Source organism: Cyprinus carpio, chromosome B5 (genome assembly GCF_018340385.1).
Source record: "Cyprinus carpio isolate SPL01 chromosome B5, ASM1834038v1, whole genome shotgun sequence".
Classification (NCBI taxonomy): Eukaryota; Metazoa; Chordata; class Actinopteri; order Cypriniformes; family Cyprinidae; genus Cyprinus; species Cyprinus carpio.
This window is the reverse complement of record NC_056601.1, coordinates 3,054,524-3,072,370: the sequence shown is the minus strand read 5'-3', so window position 1 is coordinate 3,072,370 and position 17,847 is coordinate 3,054,524. Positions and strand designations below refer to the sequence as shown.

Here is a 17,847-nt window from a genome sequence, read left to right as displayed (position 1 = left end):
CTCTGTTTCTTAATCACTGATCTGATTGCCTGAAGCATGTAAAGGAAAGAACTGAAATTGATTACCTTTCTTAAAGAATCTTCAGCAGTCCTATTTAACTTGCCATTATAAAAAAAAAATTGTTTCAGCAATTCTTTCACATCGTGGTGTAATGGCTATAAAACGCTCCAATAAAACTCATAAAACATATTGCTTTGTTTTAATAAGTATGATTGTAATTTCATGTGTCTCATTTCAGCTAATAAAAAAGTGATTTTAAACCTAGCCCTAAATATAATTTGCATTTATAGTGCTAAAATCATTCGTAACTCTTGTCTGAAAAAGTTTGTGCACTAATAAATAGCTATTTTAACTTTTTATTTTTATTTTGTATTTTGTATTTTTTTTTTTTAAACGCATGTGTTTATAAAACTGCCCATATAATAAAGTCATAAATATTTCCAGCTCATGCAGTTCCAGACGTACTCGGTTCATCTGCTTCTTGGCCCACTAACAAGTCCAAACGAGACTGTTCTTGGTTTAGTGAGTCAAAAAACCGTTCGAACTGAGTTCATTGCACAGATTCAAAGAACGACTCGTTCACCAATCTCAGAACGTTAGATAATGAACGAATTTTTAAGAAATTTATTTGTCATTACTGAGATAATCTTCTATGGAATGAGACCATTCAAAAACACATTTTTTGTAAAAAATTAAAAAAAAAAAAAAAATAGCATTTAATTTCATACAGGTTTAATTCTCCGTTCTATGTCGAGCTTCTGCAAAAGTCTTCAACTCAAGACTAGCCGACTGCTTCAAAGGCGTTTTTAGCGTTTGTTTTTCTGTTGACCACTAGATGGCCATAAAGTGCCGTATGTTTACTACTGCTGTCCCAACACACATCAACTGCAGCTTACAAAATTTACCTGTGTACACACAGATAATCAATACTGTATTTTAAGGTTTTATTTTTATGTGTATTTTAACTATTAATTGGTCATGTCTGAATAAAGCAATACAGAAATATGTATGCAACCATGCTGTCAAAAAATGCAAGCACCATAGTACTTTTTTTTACACCATTAGGGGAAACAGAATAAAAATGACACCTTCAGACCAGACCAGTAAAGTCACAATAGAAACAACACAGAATATACAACCGCCATGCACAAATATTCCCTTGAACCGAGACCATGCATGAACAGCCACGACTCCATGACACCTGCTAAAGATGCTCCAGTGCACCGTCCACTGAAAATCAAATCACTGCTGGAGTCACGATTTGCAAGAACACCTGCTACACCGCCCTCGTCTTCGCCATCATTTTCCACCACCTTGGTGACAGGCGACATTTTGACCTTGTGTCAACCTGCAAGATGTGACTTTTTTTTTTGTTGCATGCTCAGTAGCAATCTAGGAGCTCCCCCTCTCTCCCCTTCATCCTCTTCTGCCTCCACCGCTGAAGGACATGCTGGATCTATTGCCACCACTCCGAGGAGGCTAATCCTCTTTAGCTCCAACTTTAACTAGGCCATTAATCCCACAGGAGTTTATCTAAGCACTGAGCACCTCGCTCTGCTGACACTTTAGCCTACCCACCCTCCTTCTCTCTCTCACTCTCTGTAAGTAGGGCACGGTTTGGGCCGGCAAGTGTCACCGTCAGCACCTCTGTTACCGCAGCAGAACCTAAGCAGCTCAGCACCGACCGCACACTCATAACGACAGACCACAGGTGAGAGCTGCAGGAAGGAGAAAATGCGATAGAAAGACGCAGGAAGGAAATGAATAAGAAAAGAGATGGATGATATGAAGAAGAAAGATGAATGTTTGGCCTCAGAATCGAGAGGCAATAGCTCTGCATTGTTTGCCAGTGCTGGACTAACGTTGATTTAACGCTGCCCTCCAGGCCCGAGCAGATGGCTTATTTGCCAGAGCACTGATACTGTGAACACGAGTGTGAGTTTGTGCTCAGAACCCAAAGAAAATGGCCATTTTTCATCTGTGTGGGATAATGAACACTGAAAAAAAAGAAGAAAAAAAAAAGATTTTTTTTTTTTTGTCTTGGATTCCAGTAAAAATATATAAACATCCATCAGTTTATTGAGGTTTATGCTAATACCATTTTCTTTTTCAAGTGAAAAAAGGGCAAAATTATATTCAAGTCAAATTCCCCGAAAATTTTGGAATACATATAATGCATTTATAATCAGTTTTTCTGCATATTAAATTCTAACTTTAATCTTGTTTTAACCATCATGTTGTGCTGACTTTAGTGAGCTGACTTGGGTTTCAGATACGAAACGCAAGAAAACAAGACTTCCAGGAATGGTAACATAATGTTCATTCAAAGTTATCTGTTCTTTAATTATGTTCTGGAAACATTAGCACAATGTTCTTTTCTGTAAGCTTTTAGTTGGATGTTCATCTAAATGTTACTTCCAATAATGTTTGCAAAATGATAACATGAAACATTCCCTCAACATTTGCATAACCAAGGAAAAATGTTTTTTAACAAACAAACAAAAAAGTTCAAATAACAGTCAAAGATAACATTTCATAATGTAACAGGGATGTTAACAAAATGTTCTTAGATCATCAGAACACAGATAACCTCTGTGTTCACTTGTAAAACTTTTGTGATGGAAATGATAAGAAAAAATATGTATTTCAGTGCTTTTGCAAATGAAAAGTTTCTCGGGGGAATGTAATACTTTTATGAAAGAATACAAAACTTTTACAAGTGAACACAAAAGCATTGAAATATAATTTTCCTCATATTTTTCTCATCTCATTTTTTTCCACTACTGTACTCGCAGGCCCCAATGATCTACAGTGGAAAAAATATTCAAATTATTTTCCCTTCAAATTTTTTTCACAATTTCCTTGGACTAAACTGTGCGATTATAGGAGCCTTAAAGTTTTGCCATAAGCATAACATATTTTTTTCAGTGTTCATTCTGGGAAACAAAAAATTGCAGAATACTCCAATAAAAAGAATAAAAAAAAAAAAATGCATAAATTTGCAGAGTATATACCAGATGGAGAATGTTATGATCTGTAGCTGGTTGCATAAACTGCTTTGACTGGTCTTAAAAGTTAGTCAAATTTTTTTTTTTTTTTTCAAGACTGGTCATAACTTTTTAAGTCAGCTCCATAAAAACATAAATTGGTTTAATTTAACTCTGAACAGTAAGACTGACCACCACTGGGTTACCTGCTAGTTAGTCAAACTAGTTTTTAAGACAGTTTTAACAAGGTGACTATGATTATGCAACTGGCCCCAGCTGAAAATTCAGTGCATTTATCATATTTTATAGCTTCAAACCGATGTAGCATTTGGTAGCATACTGATTAAAAAGAGAATATTTTGCAATGAATGTGTGGGTTGCATTATAAAACACTGCACATTGGGATCTTTTTCCATCAAAATGAGCCATACAGTATCAGTCCAATTTAAAAGTCAAATCTAACTGCCCATGGGTGTATTATCGAATCCATGACGGCTCCAGCATATGGGCATATGGTTGTACTAATGGCTAACATCGGCTGGAGCCGGCCCTGCTGACCTAAAGCCGGCAGATAAATGAGGTTATGGTATTGACACTGTTTAACCCCTCTCTGTTCTTTATTGGTTCAGACATTCCTCTTCTCCCAAGTAAATTTGTCCTTACTTTGAAGAAGGAGGAAGGCATAGCTTTCAGACACAGCAGTGAGATTCATCGCCAACATGAGACATTGCTGAATGAATGAGATTTGCAATATGGGACAACAGAGGAGGGGGAGAAGTGGGATTTTCCTTGTTTGGAAGCAGATTTTTGTGTTCTTACATCATCTCACTGAAAACACTGATGCTTTCAAAGTCTTAATCTGCTTAATGCAAAATAAACTTTGTGTGTACTGGTTCAAAATCAACAATAAGGTTCACACAGCAATATCTATCATTTTATCATATTCTTTATTTCTTTTCTTTTCTTTTCTTTTCTTTTCTTTTCTAATTTAATTTCCATTCACCTATTCCATAAACCTATTCAATTTAATTTTAACCTTTCATCAACCATTTTTGACCAGAATTAAACCGGTTATTTTCAGCTAATGTTAACACATTTTTTTTCCTCCGCAACATAGATTTTAATGCAAAATAACTATCCAAAGTGACAACTGGGTGGCAATCATATTAAAGTCATTTGTCAATGTGGTAAAAACTAAACAAAAAATATCTGGATGACCCCCATGGAGCCATGGATGAGGCATTATCATATTTGTAAATGACAGAAAACAATACCATGTCAAATTTAACATATGGGTAGGTTAATATGACCAGACTGTACTCATATCAAACACATTTGATGCTTACAGAATGTGCTTTATTAAAGGTTAAGCTTTATTAAATGCATTACATACTCTGACAGTATGAAATTTCATACAGTGAATGGAGCTGAATTCGGAAACTTTTTATGCAATGTGCAGTTTTCTAAATTTAGTGTCATTTTCTTTCTTTATACCTTGGAAGAACTTTGTTTTCTATTAGTTAATTTTCATAGGACAATGGACAAGTTATTCTAAGAAAAATGTGACTCCTCATGATGCTTTTAAAACAACTAATATATGCCTACTAATACACCACATGAGACCAAGAAGTATTTATTTCATGTAGTAAATCTAACAAATACACATTTATTTAGTGTGCCAGTTTAGCCTTCATCTTGGAAATGTAGTTCAATTATTCATTTCTGACAGCCGTCGGTTTGCTAATTTGCTGCTGACTAAAAGGCAGGAAGATGCAGGTGAGTGAGTCTGGCTGATAAAAGGCTTCCTGCTCACTGAATTTGTTCTTCTGACTGATTAAGTCAGAAATCACTGCAGAGTTAATCAAACACACTCATGTGCAGCTGCACCTTCGCTCGCGAGCCTTAATGAAGTCAGACGCTGCTCGGTTTATGGGTGGAGTGCTGATGGCACAATTTTGGGTGCTTGAAGTTTGATTTGTGAGAAATTTCTGCACAGTTGAATTTTCATGCTGTTATTTTGCCACATTCATGGTTATTTGCATTTCTCTCTCCAAACCACACACACATACCCTCCTCCATCCCCCAAAAGCTTTTTCGCTCTCTCTCTCTTTTAATAGTCTTTTCACACACAGACTGATAAAACCCATTTATCTGTACACCCACCAGCACCAGGGAAGCTACTTTGAAACTGTAGCTAGCTAGTCTTAATTATAAGTATATTCTGATCAATATTTTAGCATGTAAGCATATTTACACTAAACACAACCAATAAACCTAGAAAAAAAAACTGTGATGAACTGTATTATTTAACAATACATAATTTTTAGAACTGTAGAATAAGTAGAACTGTCCAAACAGCTGATAAAAATAGCTGATCAAGCCATTGACAAGACTCCAGTCCATAAATCAACATCTTATGAAGTGAAAAGCTGCGTGTTTGTAAAAACAAATCCAGTTTTAACTTTGCTTCCGGCTAAAATATGTCAAATATGCACCAATCAAGCGTCATTTACAGTCCAAAACAGTTTCAATCAAATATGGCTGTTTTCACTTCGCAAAACATTAATTGGAGTGGTGTGGATCACTTGAGGATTATTGTGATGTTTTTATCAGCTGTTTGGACTCTCATTCTAACAGCGGCACCCATTCACTGCAGAGGATCCATTGGTGAGCAAGTGATGTAAAGAAAGCTATCTGTTTCGATGAAGAAACAGTCATCTACATTTTCGATGTCCTGAGATTAAGTAAATATTCAGCTAATTTTCATTTTTGGATGATTTATTCCTTTAAGTTAAGAGATTCACAAGCAAGAAAGCTTGTTTGTTTGTTTCTTGCTTGCTTGCAAAGAAAAAGCAAAATGATTTGACCTTCAGCTGATCAGAGCTAAAACTGGACCAGATTAGTCTGGAAGGATCTTTATACTGTTACTGTGACTCCATAACTGATTTAAATGGGATAATGCCTTTTACAAGCGCACAAAATGTAAAGGCCATCTCCATCTTTATTCTTCTCTTCCACCCACTCCATCCTCAACGTCCTTCACTATGATGCTGAATATGATGTTGAATCAGATCAGATGTTGAAGCTCTGAGGAGCTTTCTTAACTAGAAGCTCACAACGAATCATCCATAAGACCAACAGAATTCAGATAAAATGCTTGAGACACTCAAATGAAAACCTGACATATTACAGTTATGGCATTAGCCAGACACTTCCAGAGGAGAGTAAGCAATCAGCACAAGCATATCGTTCATGTTTACAAAAACTCTGGTACATCTCTTTCAAAAGATTTGTCAAGCATTAACTGCATTTCCAGATTCATTGTCTGAATTTCCAGATTCATTGTCTAAGCTTGAGATTGGTTCTCTCTCGCTGAAAACATTGCGGAACTGCTTCTGCTCAGTCACAGATGTATCCTCAGTGTGAGCCCGACAGAACAATACAGCAATTAATGGGAAATAAAACTGCTGAACTAATCTCCAGAATGTCTAGCGCTCTTCGTACATTAGACAGCAAGAGAAACAGCAGCGTTTTGAAATTTTTTCAAAGGGTGGGAAATTTGCCAAAAGTGCAGTGAAGTGTAGTTATGGTAACATTAAAAGGAAACTGCTCATCCCGTGGAGATTGTGTTCAGCGCGGCTGAATGCACTTTGTTCGGTTTCAGTATTAAAGCTCTTTGAGTGAGAGAGGCTTCTGAGCAGCGTTTAACTCCGCATACATTACTACAAATGATGCCAGCTAAATCTTTAATCCAATTTAGCGACAAATACAAAGCTCTTTCACCCTCTCTCTCGCTCTCTTTTCGGTGTCTCTTTCATCTGTGGCTCAGCTATCTTCAGTTTCACTGCAATTCCTCCGAGGAAAGGCCAGTGAAGTCCATGCAGAAATCTTCTGGCTTGCAACTTCTGTTCTTTTTGTCTTTTAGTTTTGCTGACTGTCTGACTAAAAAGAGATTGCGCCTTTCAGTGGCATTCCGTTAAAAAGATAGCAGTACAAGAAGGAAAAAGAGAGACTTTCATTGAACTTCATGACCGTCTGTAGGTGTAAATACATTCCTGCACGTACTGTATCTGCCATGTTGACATTGTCCTTTGACCCATGTGTTCAGAAATTTACAGTTTAACCACAAGGAACATCTTTCTTGATCCTCAGAATTACTGGGTGTTCATTCATACGACATTCGGCATACTTATGCGGGAAGAATGAACAAACAGCAGATATGATTATAATTAAAATGTGGCGACATGCACAACATGAGGGTAGGTAAACAAGCCTCTTCCGCAGCTCATACAGTACTTTCCTCTCACCAGTGAAGTGCATACTTCCAGTGCATACTATAAGTAGGCGTATTGGGATGCAGCCCAGTGAACTCCTGACAGAACATTAAAACATCGAAAAATGTTATACCATCAAAGGAGCGTTAGGTTCGGGTGGGCTGCGTTACCCGGGATGCATCGATCGGTTGGATGAACGTCAGGCTTGTATCTCTCTTTTATATGCGTAGTATGTGTGCTGGAGTGCAGCCAGATCAGAACTGAGTACATACATTCTGCACTAGAGGCAACGCTCCTTTAAAAGCAATGTTTTGGTTTACATGCACCTCACTGAGTTCGAATCACAATAGGGGCAAGACCTACAGTTTGTGTGCGTGCCATGCTCGAGACGCAGTGCCAGAGATCTGCGATGAGAGCAGCTGCCCTTATTTTTATTTCTGTTTTCTGAGCGAGATGGATAAGGAGGAAGCGAGAGGGATGGCTTTTATCAGCACGCCTTGTCTTTTGGCCTCGTATGGGCACGCACACCGCAGGGTTAGACCCTGCCATCAAGTGCACAGGGGAGAGACTCTCACTTGTGGTTTGAACCAGAGGGATTATGGGCTTTAGCTCTCGATCAAGCTCACTGTGTTGCCATATCTCTCCTCTGTTACTGGCTCCTGTCTCTCTCCCACAGGGCCTGTGCCCTTCAAATACTTGGCTGTGTAACAATGGCCTGCTGTGCACAACGCCACCAGTGTTGCCTAGATGTAGACAGGAATCTAGATCTAGATAACGTTGATATAGACAGACGGAGCAGAAATGCCACTCAATTCATTCCGATGAAAGAGAATTCTTTTGACACGTAGTTGTTAGCCATGCACATATGATTTCAACCGAGTCCCATTCACTGATAATATAAAGTAGAGGCCTTCAATTAAAGTTCCTGGAGGTCCAATCTCTACATCTCCTTCCCAGCAGGGACGCTCCAAACAATTGTAACTTGCATCGTTTCAGGAGCCAATATGGAGTATGACTACAAATGTAAACCAATTATAACTTGCAATTAATAAACTAAAAGTGGCCGTCAAGACATTTATAGTGTTGATGTGACACTGAAGACTGGAGTAATGATGTTGAAAATGCTGCTCTGCCATTACAGGAATAATTTACACATTCAATATATTACAATAGAAATGAGTTATTTGAAACTATAATAATATATTTCACAATATTACTGTATTTTTTATTAAATTAATGCAGCTTTGGTGAAAATTTAAAAATTTGTGCACATGGAATAGCGTGCAGGATTGTGGCTCATTGTAACACGGAGTCTGTGGTGGTTTATGTGGTTACTAATCTCTAAATTTAACAGAAATTATCTTAAATAAATTGTCCTCTTACAGGGACACTATGCATAACAGGCAAGGCTGAGAAAAAAAGATGATTCTGTCCAGGACCAGGATGCAATGGCACGCTAATCATCATGTGCAGGAAGTATTAAGGATACTTACATTTTTCTGCTACCAGGAATTTATTTTAAATATTTTTACACAGTGTGGAATTAGAAGAATGACAGCCTTGTTAAAAAGGTTAAAAAACTTGTTAAAAAAAAATCACTGTATTTGTGCACAGTTGCTATACTCACTAAAAAAATCACTAATTAATAATATTTTCTGACGAGTTTTGGTACCCTAATTGCACAGAATAGCCTTGAGGCAACAAAATAATTAACAAATATATTGATATGGAACTAAAATGTTTCTATAATGAGATGTGAGAAGAAAAAAAAAGAGAAATAAGAAAAATTAGATTTCATGTGAAAAATGATTAATGGCCCAGGTGGAACACAAACTGGGTTCAAATGTAGACTGCGGTACACTAATTGGATGTATAGAATGTATTTACTGGCCATACATCCTCTGAAATCATGTTTAGCTTATAAAGGCAGAGAGGAAGAGATCCATATGGTAAAGCCAGAGCGCTGAACCCAGAGCTTTTCCATCTGACAGCTGAACAGAACCAAAGATGAACTAATTAATGACTGTAGCACTGAACCAGCAGAGAAGAACAGGAGTGCTGCTTTAGCTATTTAAATTACAATGAGAGGGTGAGAGAGACCGAAAGAGAGTGACAGTGAGAGAGAATAAAGACCCCTAGAGAGAGAGAGAGGGTATTGAATGAAAGCCCACATATGGATCTGTTAATGGGATGCTCTGACCCGCTCCACCATTTCAACGGTTAAGTGACAACAAAATCCGCTCAAAGTAGCCGAGCATGTCAAGGTATGTGGGCATAAGAAGAAGCAGGAAAGACAAAAACTTCTACAGTGAATCCAAATGAAGCCAGAATGCAAAATCTGCCTCTCCAGTGAAGCCACCTCAATGTCAGCATAAAAAACGGCCTTCACAGCCCATTTTACTTTCGTAATGCCATGCACTTCATAGTATATTTCTGAATATTTATAAAAGTAGGCCAGGACTTGATTTTATTCATCTGGAATTGACTGGATCATGAAAATTGGGCCTTCCACACCAGAACCCACTTTTGAAGATGAAATGTGAAGGTTAAAGGTCAAGTTCACTCTCCAGAGCATCTCAGTGGTAGCGCTTCATTTGCATTTACAGTACATTCATGCATTTGGCAGACACTTTTATCCAAAGCGCCTGACAGTGTCTTTATGAGATCATGCAATCAAACTCATGAACTTAGCGTTGCATTACATGTTATTTGCAATTATCCCATGATCTTTATTATATTAACGTTAATTAAATGACTAAATGTTGATTATTGGCAAAAAAAAAAAAATAATAAAAATAAAAATAAACAAAAATAAACATAAATAAAATTATATAAATTAAAAATAAGAAGTAATAATAATAATTCTACAACAGGAGCCCAAAATGCTAAGATGCCTAAATAGCTATTTGGCTACTGGTTAAGACAAAGTTAATAATTTTTCCACTGAAGAAAGCAATATTATGAAAAGAGGACTTATTTTCACCAGAAGAAATAGCTTGACGTTAAAAACGTCTTAATGCATTTGGTTATTACAAAAATACCACTTTTCACAAGTCGTTAATTGATGGACTGGAGTCCTTTACATTATTTGTGGATTATTGTGAGGTTTTTATCAGCTGTTTGGACTCTCATTCTGACGGCACCCATTCACTGCAGAAGATCCATTGGTTAGCAAGTGATGTGATGCTAATATTCTCCAAATCTGTTCAAACTCACCTACATCTTGGATGGCCTAAGGGTGAGTACAGTTTAATTTTTGGGTGAACTATTCCTTTAAGAGCGTAAATAGGCTCTAATTTTGATTTCATGTCAACTTGAATAATGTCACAATGGTGTATTTTTATCAGTTTTATGATCCTCATTAAATGAATCTGATAAGTATGTCTAATAAGACAGGCCGGAGGTAGAGCTGTCTCACTCTCTCTCTTTGCAGAAGGGAATTGCAGTGGCCCGGTTCACGGCGCCTGAGGGGCCAATCTGCACACAGGGCCACAGAGGCCCACACTCAGAGACTGGAGACTAGAGCACTAGCAACGCTGCAATTATCCTGATTACCAACCAGGACGACTTCACGCTCCAGGGCTGCTCTGAACCCCCGCCTGCTCGGTCTCGGTTTCTTTCTCCAAAGCCTGCCTCCCTGTAACTCTGCGACAGCACATCTGAGCGCCAGTCAGTGCAAAGACTAATCCCTCAGAAAACAAGTGATCACTCAAAGAGATGGTGCTTCAAAGGACAGGTGCAGCTGCTGATGGTCCATATGTCTTCTTAAAGCCAAAGAAGATGAGAGGACTCGACTCGCCGAGATTCTATACGGGGTCTAATGCTATTATTCGTATGGACGCTAAGAGGCCTATTGTTCCTGACACCAATCTGTCTCTCTGTTTGCATTAGTGCTTGGGCCAGTTCAGCAAGATGCTAAGTAGAACTGGGTTACACCAAAACATGAATTCATTCACATTACATAATGCTTAATGGATCAGTAATTCATACTGTACATTCAAATACAAATGTAAATTCAAAACATATTTTGGTTGAAAAATGCAGAAATAACTATAAGCTTTTGTAGGTTGAGTTCCTGTCTCTCTGTGGAGCTTTCAAAACATTGTTCTGCTTGAGTGGTCCGACAGGTCAACATATGGCATGAGTTTGAGGCAGGACAAAGTATTTGTCCAGACAATGGAGCGGCTGGAAAACCTGTTTATTTTTGCTATTTTTATATTTAGTGCCACTAATTATGTCTGACACTAAAGTAATCTGTTTCATGACATTTCGACTATTGAACTACTGAATGTAGACTACATGAACTTTAAGCAAAACATAAAAGTAAACAAATTAAATAATTTTAATACAAGTCAGTTTATTTTACAGTTTAAAAAAAAGGCTGCCAGAATGTTGTTGGTAGCAACATTAAATTTTACAGATTAAAATTAAATTTACTGTTAAAAAAAAAAGAAAAAAAGCGAGACGTGAATAACCAAATAATGCAAACAATGTTAATAAATCAAATTACAAAAATACTTTTTGCTTTTATAATTTAATATATAATAATAACCACACGATGTTCATCACAAGTAGTTTTCACACAAAATAAGGTAAATATTAATACAGAAAACCCTAATGTATATAATTAATAAGAAAAATTATAAATTTAGTTAAGAAAACCCATCAAATGTGAGCTGTCACACAGAGAATGTGAATTTACATTTTTTCATTGTAAATCATAAGGTGATTTTTTCTTTTACTTCCAAACCCTGTACATTTAACACAATTTTACTGTAAACTTGAAAAAGTCCCATTAGATATTTCAGCATTTTTCACAGTATAGAGTAAGGGAACTTATGGTTAACAAATTAAAAGGTTTTTAGGATTTTTGTCTTTTACTATTCAAATTACAATATATATATACACAATTGACCAATCAGGATCAAGTATTCCAGAGCGTGGTGTGATGAACTACTGTTTTAAAAGTGTTCAAAAGGTCTGTTGGATGGCTCCAAAGGTTCTTGGCAATACATAATATCTAAGTCTTTCTGTACACCATTACGTAAAGAGAGAATGATGTAGTAGTTGCATAGCACCATCAGCATCCATTCTATTTCTAAATAAAACTAAAGGCTGCACTCTGAATTGTAGAGGGCAGAAGACGAGAAAAAGAAAGATTGAAAGAGAGCCCTTTGCTGCAGCGGACTCCTCAAATCCATTAACACCGCAGAGATAGAACATAAAGGATGACAGCAGCAGGGAGGCAGAGAGGAAAGCCCCCAGGGATGTGATCAGACGCACATCTTTCAAGCTGACAAAAACTACACACGGAAAAAAGACAGCATGCACTCCGAGATGCTTATAGACTGTTACAACTCTGGTTTCTCTAAACCAACATGAGCTCACATACTTCTGAGCGCATTTTATCTAGGATATCACCCCCTTATCTAGCACAAACACGGCACTGATGGACGGAAAAAGTTAAAAATCTGCTTGAAGACTAGCGTTGTGAAAGCAGAGTGTTGGCATGGCTGTCTTCAGGTGTGCTTCCTGTATTCCCTGCAGGTCCCCTTGTTTGTCTTCAAAGCAAGCGGTGCGCTATTATGAGCTCATCTACAGCAGATCAATACGGCACACTCCAAGCATGCTCAGCCTGACTAACACAATCACTTCTTACATGGCTTCTCTGCAGAGACACAGTGGATCTCTGTGGACATGCACTGTAGTGCTTTTGCTGTTTTCTGAGGAGAAACGTTGTAGCAAAGTATTTCAGCTACTCATGATGTCTTCGCTTTTGTGATTCAAACTGATAAAACATGGGAAGCTACATTTCTGACGTTATCAGTTGAAATACTTTTTGAGGACCGTGTTTTGGAACGTAATTACAGTCAGATGAACCACTGAGACAAGGTGAAGGATCGTCCATGCCATAAATACAAGACACAGGACATAAAACCCTTATGTGTTTAGTCAAGAAAAAACTAGGAAGAAATAGCTATTTCAGTGTGAGCTGTGACAGAGAATTTGGGGAATGTGAATTGAACTAAATTATAAGATGACTTGTTCTTTTCACTCAAAAACTGTGCATTTGATGGTATTTTAAAATGAACTACTGTAAATCTATTAACTAATTGATTTTATTCCAGCATTATCATAAATTCTCGAGAAAAATGAATAAAATAAAATACAAAATAAACAATAAATAAAAAATAAATAAATAAGACTGAACAGAACAGATTGTACACTTGTGCATTTACTTGTCATTTACTTACCCTCCTGTTCTTTCTTTTGTCTGTGAAACAAAAAGCAGATTATTTTGAAAAACATTGGGGTCCAAATAACAAAGTCATACAAGTGACATGAGGGTGAGTAAATGAGGAAAGTTTCCATTATTTTGGTCAACTATCTTTTTGTTTCACAAATATGTGGTTAGGATCACTTTTAGCTTTGTATCATCATCGTTATTATTATTATTATTATTGATTGCTGTGCCAAAAGATGTACACCATGAAACAATATGGTTCTAAAATGTCCCAGTAAGTGGTTTAGCAACAAACAATGATAATCCACGCTGCTTATCTTAAATATTCATGAACAAAACTCTCACATTTTGCATTTCCTATCAGTATTTGACAGATTTTTTTTTTTTACAGTGACAGCAAACTTGGAGTGATCGACAAGTAATTATTAAAACACATTGCATGCTGTACTTGTCAAATTATTGTTGTTAACCTCGTAATATGCAAATAACAACCTGCAAGGGTTTGCAGGGTGACGTCTCAAAACCTGACTACTCAAGACTGATTACTAACCCAGGGGAAAGTATAAGTTGTTGACTAGGATCAAGTCAAAAATGACTTTGGGTTAACCATTTCAAGTGTGAAAAACTCAGTTGTGCCTGTTTAGTAATTAGTATATCTCGGCAAGAACTCAGAAGAAATGAATTTTCCATCAGCCAAACAGCATCAGTGTGTGCATGAAAAATTTCGCTTTAGTAATGCAGACAAGGTCAAAGCAAAGACATGGATTTCTCAATAAATTCTTGAAATCATTTTATTTGAACCTCAAAACAAGACGGGAATGAGTATGTGGTACATTGGGAATGTAGACACAGCTGTACTTTTACATTTTTTTTTTTTTGGTGTAAGCTCAGAGAAAACAAAATTGTTAATACAGTCATAATAATTGCACTTCATAAATCTAGACTGTAGCCAGCTTTTTGCCTCCGCCAGAAACCCCCCGTCGACTCTCTCGAGTTTCTAAATTCAATTTACCGGTGAAATTTGACTGACAAAAGAAATGCTAATTTAATGCCAGGGACCGCTGTGCCCATCCAATTTTTCTTTATTTCCCTCTCTCTGTCCCACAAGGCATTAGTCTTCTCAGTAATCTAAGTGCAGTACATTCACAGGAAAGTCACAGTCGGAATAAATATTTCAGTGTTGAGACAAAGCTTACTAGCGGCCTCAACCCGGCTCGAAACCGCTAGCAAAGAGCTGAGAAAACCGCTCGGCCCCTCTCCTTCCACCTCCGTTTGAGAGAGGCAATGATTGTTTTTATCATTTCAAAAAGAGGAATGGTAAAGTGACACCTCTCTGGTCCTCCTTTAATGGAGTCACGTGCCTTCGAAGCTTTCGAAGCCGTGAGGGAAGAGTCGTTTGATCCCTAACCAATCGAGAACAAGATTTCCAACAACAGACGGCTCATTTTCAGAATTCATTTCGGCTGAATGTGTTTCTATGACTGAAACAGATCTGCTCGGCCTAATCTTGCTAATGAGGGCAGTCTCATTTCAGAGCTTTCCAACAACCAGTTACTTTAACATTTGCTTATGTGGAGATTTGATTCCAGTGTAGGTAAATAAATGAGCGTTCTGTTGTTTAGCTCTCGGTGGTGGTTACACCGTGAGAACAGCAGAAACTTATACTGCAGCCAAAGGAGAATAAAATCAAAATTAGAGACCCTTAACGAAACATTAAAAAACCTAAGCATTTTACACTCTTACTCCCTTAGCAGCCAATGCATATTATATACTACAAATATATATATATATATATAAAAAAAACAACAAAAATAGGTTCAAGTCTTCAAGTTCTTTAAATACATTATATTCGAATGTCTAATTTTCCTCAGACCTCCCAAGACTTTCACACATTTTTACAACCCAAGCAGTGCAATTTCTCTATAAAACAACTACCGCTAAGGTTTTCCATTTTATCCATTAGCGTCACCTAAAAGCACTGCTCTAGTTGCCTTTTTGGTCTTTGAAATGTTGTAATGCGTGCATACCGTTACCTCTTACAGTGTTTTGTGAGCACAGGTTCAACTGTATCTTTTACAGACAAGCGTGGTGCTTTAAGACCATCATCTTCATCGCGTTAATCCAAATGGTTACTTGGGGAGGAGAGGAGGCCATTTTTACTTCATTTAAACCATTGACTCTCACCAAAAATCAAAATATTAGTCTGATAAAATAATTCAAAAGGAAAAAAAGAGAAACAATTGGAAAACGACAACAAAAAAAAATCCCTCTTGGTAAAAAGAGAGAAAAGAATCACAGAATCCACATTTAGGAACATTCCAATTCCCAGCCAGCAATTCTCTCCCAGCTCTGAGCCGAGAGGCACCGATTGGCTTTCTAGCATTCACCCAGTCGTGTTCCGATCCAGATCTCCCCAGTCTGCTTTGAGCAGGATCACCAAACTCCACTGCAAATCTAGGCAATGGCAATAACTGCAGTTTGTGATTAAAGATTTTCCAGTCGCTCTTTATATCAGTCAGGCCTGTCTCTTCTTATCTGTAAACAGGGAGGCGGATGTGTGCATGCTGGTGGTCCAATAGTCTCGGCACAGACACAGTCTCGTATCCCTTCCCCAACATCTGCTCCTTGATGCAGGGAGGATGGATGTCACTGATCAGGTATTCCAGTGACTGCAGACTGCTGCTCAACACTGACGTATTACATAGACTCTTACTGGGCAAACTGCAGCACAGACCACCCGTGCTGTCTATGGGCGGGTGATGATGATGATGATGATGTTGATGGTGGTGGTGATTATGATGAGGGTGCTGGTGAGGGTGGGGGAATCCCAGCTCCCTGTGTCCCGTCACCGGTCCAGCTGTGGTCGTAGCTCCTGGAAGCTCCTGTGGGTTGTAGCAGTCGCTGTCCGGCGTCACCAGAATGCTGTTCCACGGCGGTGCAAAGTACTGACCGACAGAAAAGTTCCCATGCATCCCCACACAGTTCAAAGGGGAGGAGCTGACCTTGTCCAGCCCACCCCCACCACTCGTACTGGCCGTCATCGGGTAACCTCTGGAGGAGGACACCTGCGCCCCTCCGAGCATGATGGACCCTCCTGGGGCGCAGGTTTCGGGCGACTTGCTTACGGCGCCTCCGCCTCCGCTCCCTTCGCTGTACATCCTTAAAACAGCTTGCTGCTGCTGCTGCTGTTTCTGCCACAGGAGGTAGTCCATACCTTCGGAATACACCCCGGCCTTCAACACCTCTCCATTTTGCCCTGTCAGCACCGTCCCTGAATAGGCCATGTTTCCCTGTGGAGCCACACTAGTGACGAAGGTCCCCCCTGAGGAGATAGCGGTGCCCGGTTTGGACGGGCTGGGGTTCAGAGGTCCCGTTGACACCCCGTTCTGACACACCTGCTGCAGAGCCTGGGCCTGGCAGTGCTGGTTGATCTGGTAAATGATGCTCTGGATGGAGGGAAGATTCGACTGGGGAGGGAGGTTCAATCCTCGGCCCCCCGCAACAGGGATCACAGGGCCAGCCACAGTGACGTTAGGGGGGACCGCCAGAGCGGTGGCCTCTGGCGGTTTGGGAGGCCCTGTGTGGTACACAATCTGTCCGTGGCAATGACCTAAAGTGCTGCTGTTTGGAGGCGGATAAGGAGCCACTGCTATCTGCGCCGGAGACAACTTAGTCCTCCTGCCCTCTGAGTTTTTGAGGACGCCCTTTGTGGAGGGTATGAAACATGACGAGGAAGATGAGGATGATGATGATGAGAGCTTGACGATCGCTAACAGACCCTGGTAGCCCCCTGTGTGGAGGTGTGGGTAGGGGCTGTAGCGCTGTCCGGTGGTGTCGTATCCGTTCACAGTCCGGTTAAGGTGCTTGTGTTGGGGGACCCTGATGTTGGTGGGGAAGATCTTGATGGACAGAGGGCTGTTGGCAGTCTTCTGCGCGTAGGCATCCAGCTCTGCTGCGCTGGGGTAGCGCGGGGAAGGCATAGGGACAGTCAGCTCACCTGCAAGACAAAAAAATATGTAAGAATCAGAGTTACAGCCCACAACCTATTTGTCATTTGGAGCTTAAAGCTAGCGGTCACCATCTAATTAATCAGCGGCCAGCACATTCTTCTAAATAGACACTATTCTACATACAGTACTTGTGTGGACATCCCCATGCATTTTAACAGAGACAAGTGTGCTAAGCCTCAATGAGTCAGTCTGAATGACTAAGAAAATGTCTGCTAAGAATAAAAATTGAATGGCACAAACCATAGACACGTAATTCACAAATAATGTGAATATTGAAAGTTTTAAATTCACCATGTCTATAGAAACTCTATTTTATTCCTCACCCATTCCTC

General features: G+C 39.0%; 1 protein-coding gene across 2 annotated transcripts in view; it reads right to left on the bottom strand.

The window, feature by feature from the left end:
- Positions 1-14,278: 14,278 nt before the first annotated feature.
- The window catches only part of LOC122134268 (protein FAM222A-like), a 60,615-nt gene continuing 57,046 nt past the window's right edge, over positions 14,279-17,847 (bottom strand). For both annotated transcript variants that reach the window (XM_042723606.1, XM_042723605.1), the window contains exon 3: positions 14,279-17,502. In XM_042723606.1, coding sequence (XP_042579540.1) covers positions 16,037-17,502 — 1,466 coding nt within the window. In that variant the 3' untranslated portion in view covers positions 14,279-16,036. The remainder of the gene's footprint in view (positions 17,503-17,847) is intronic.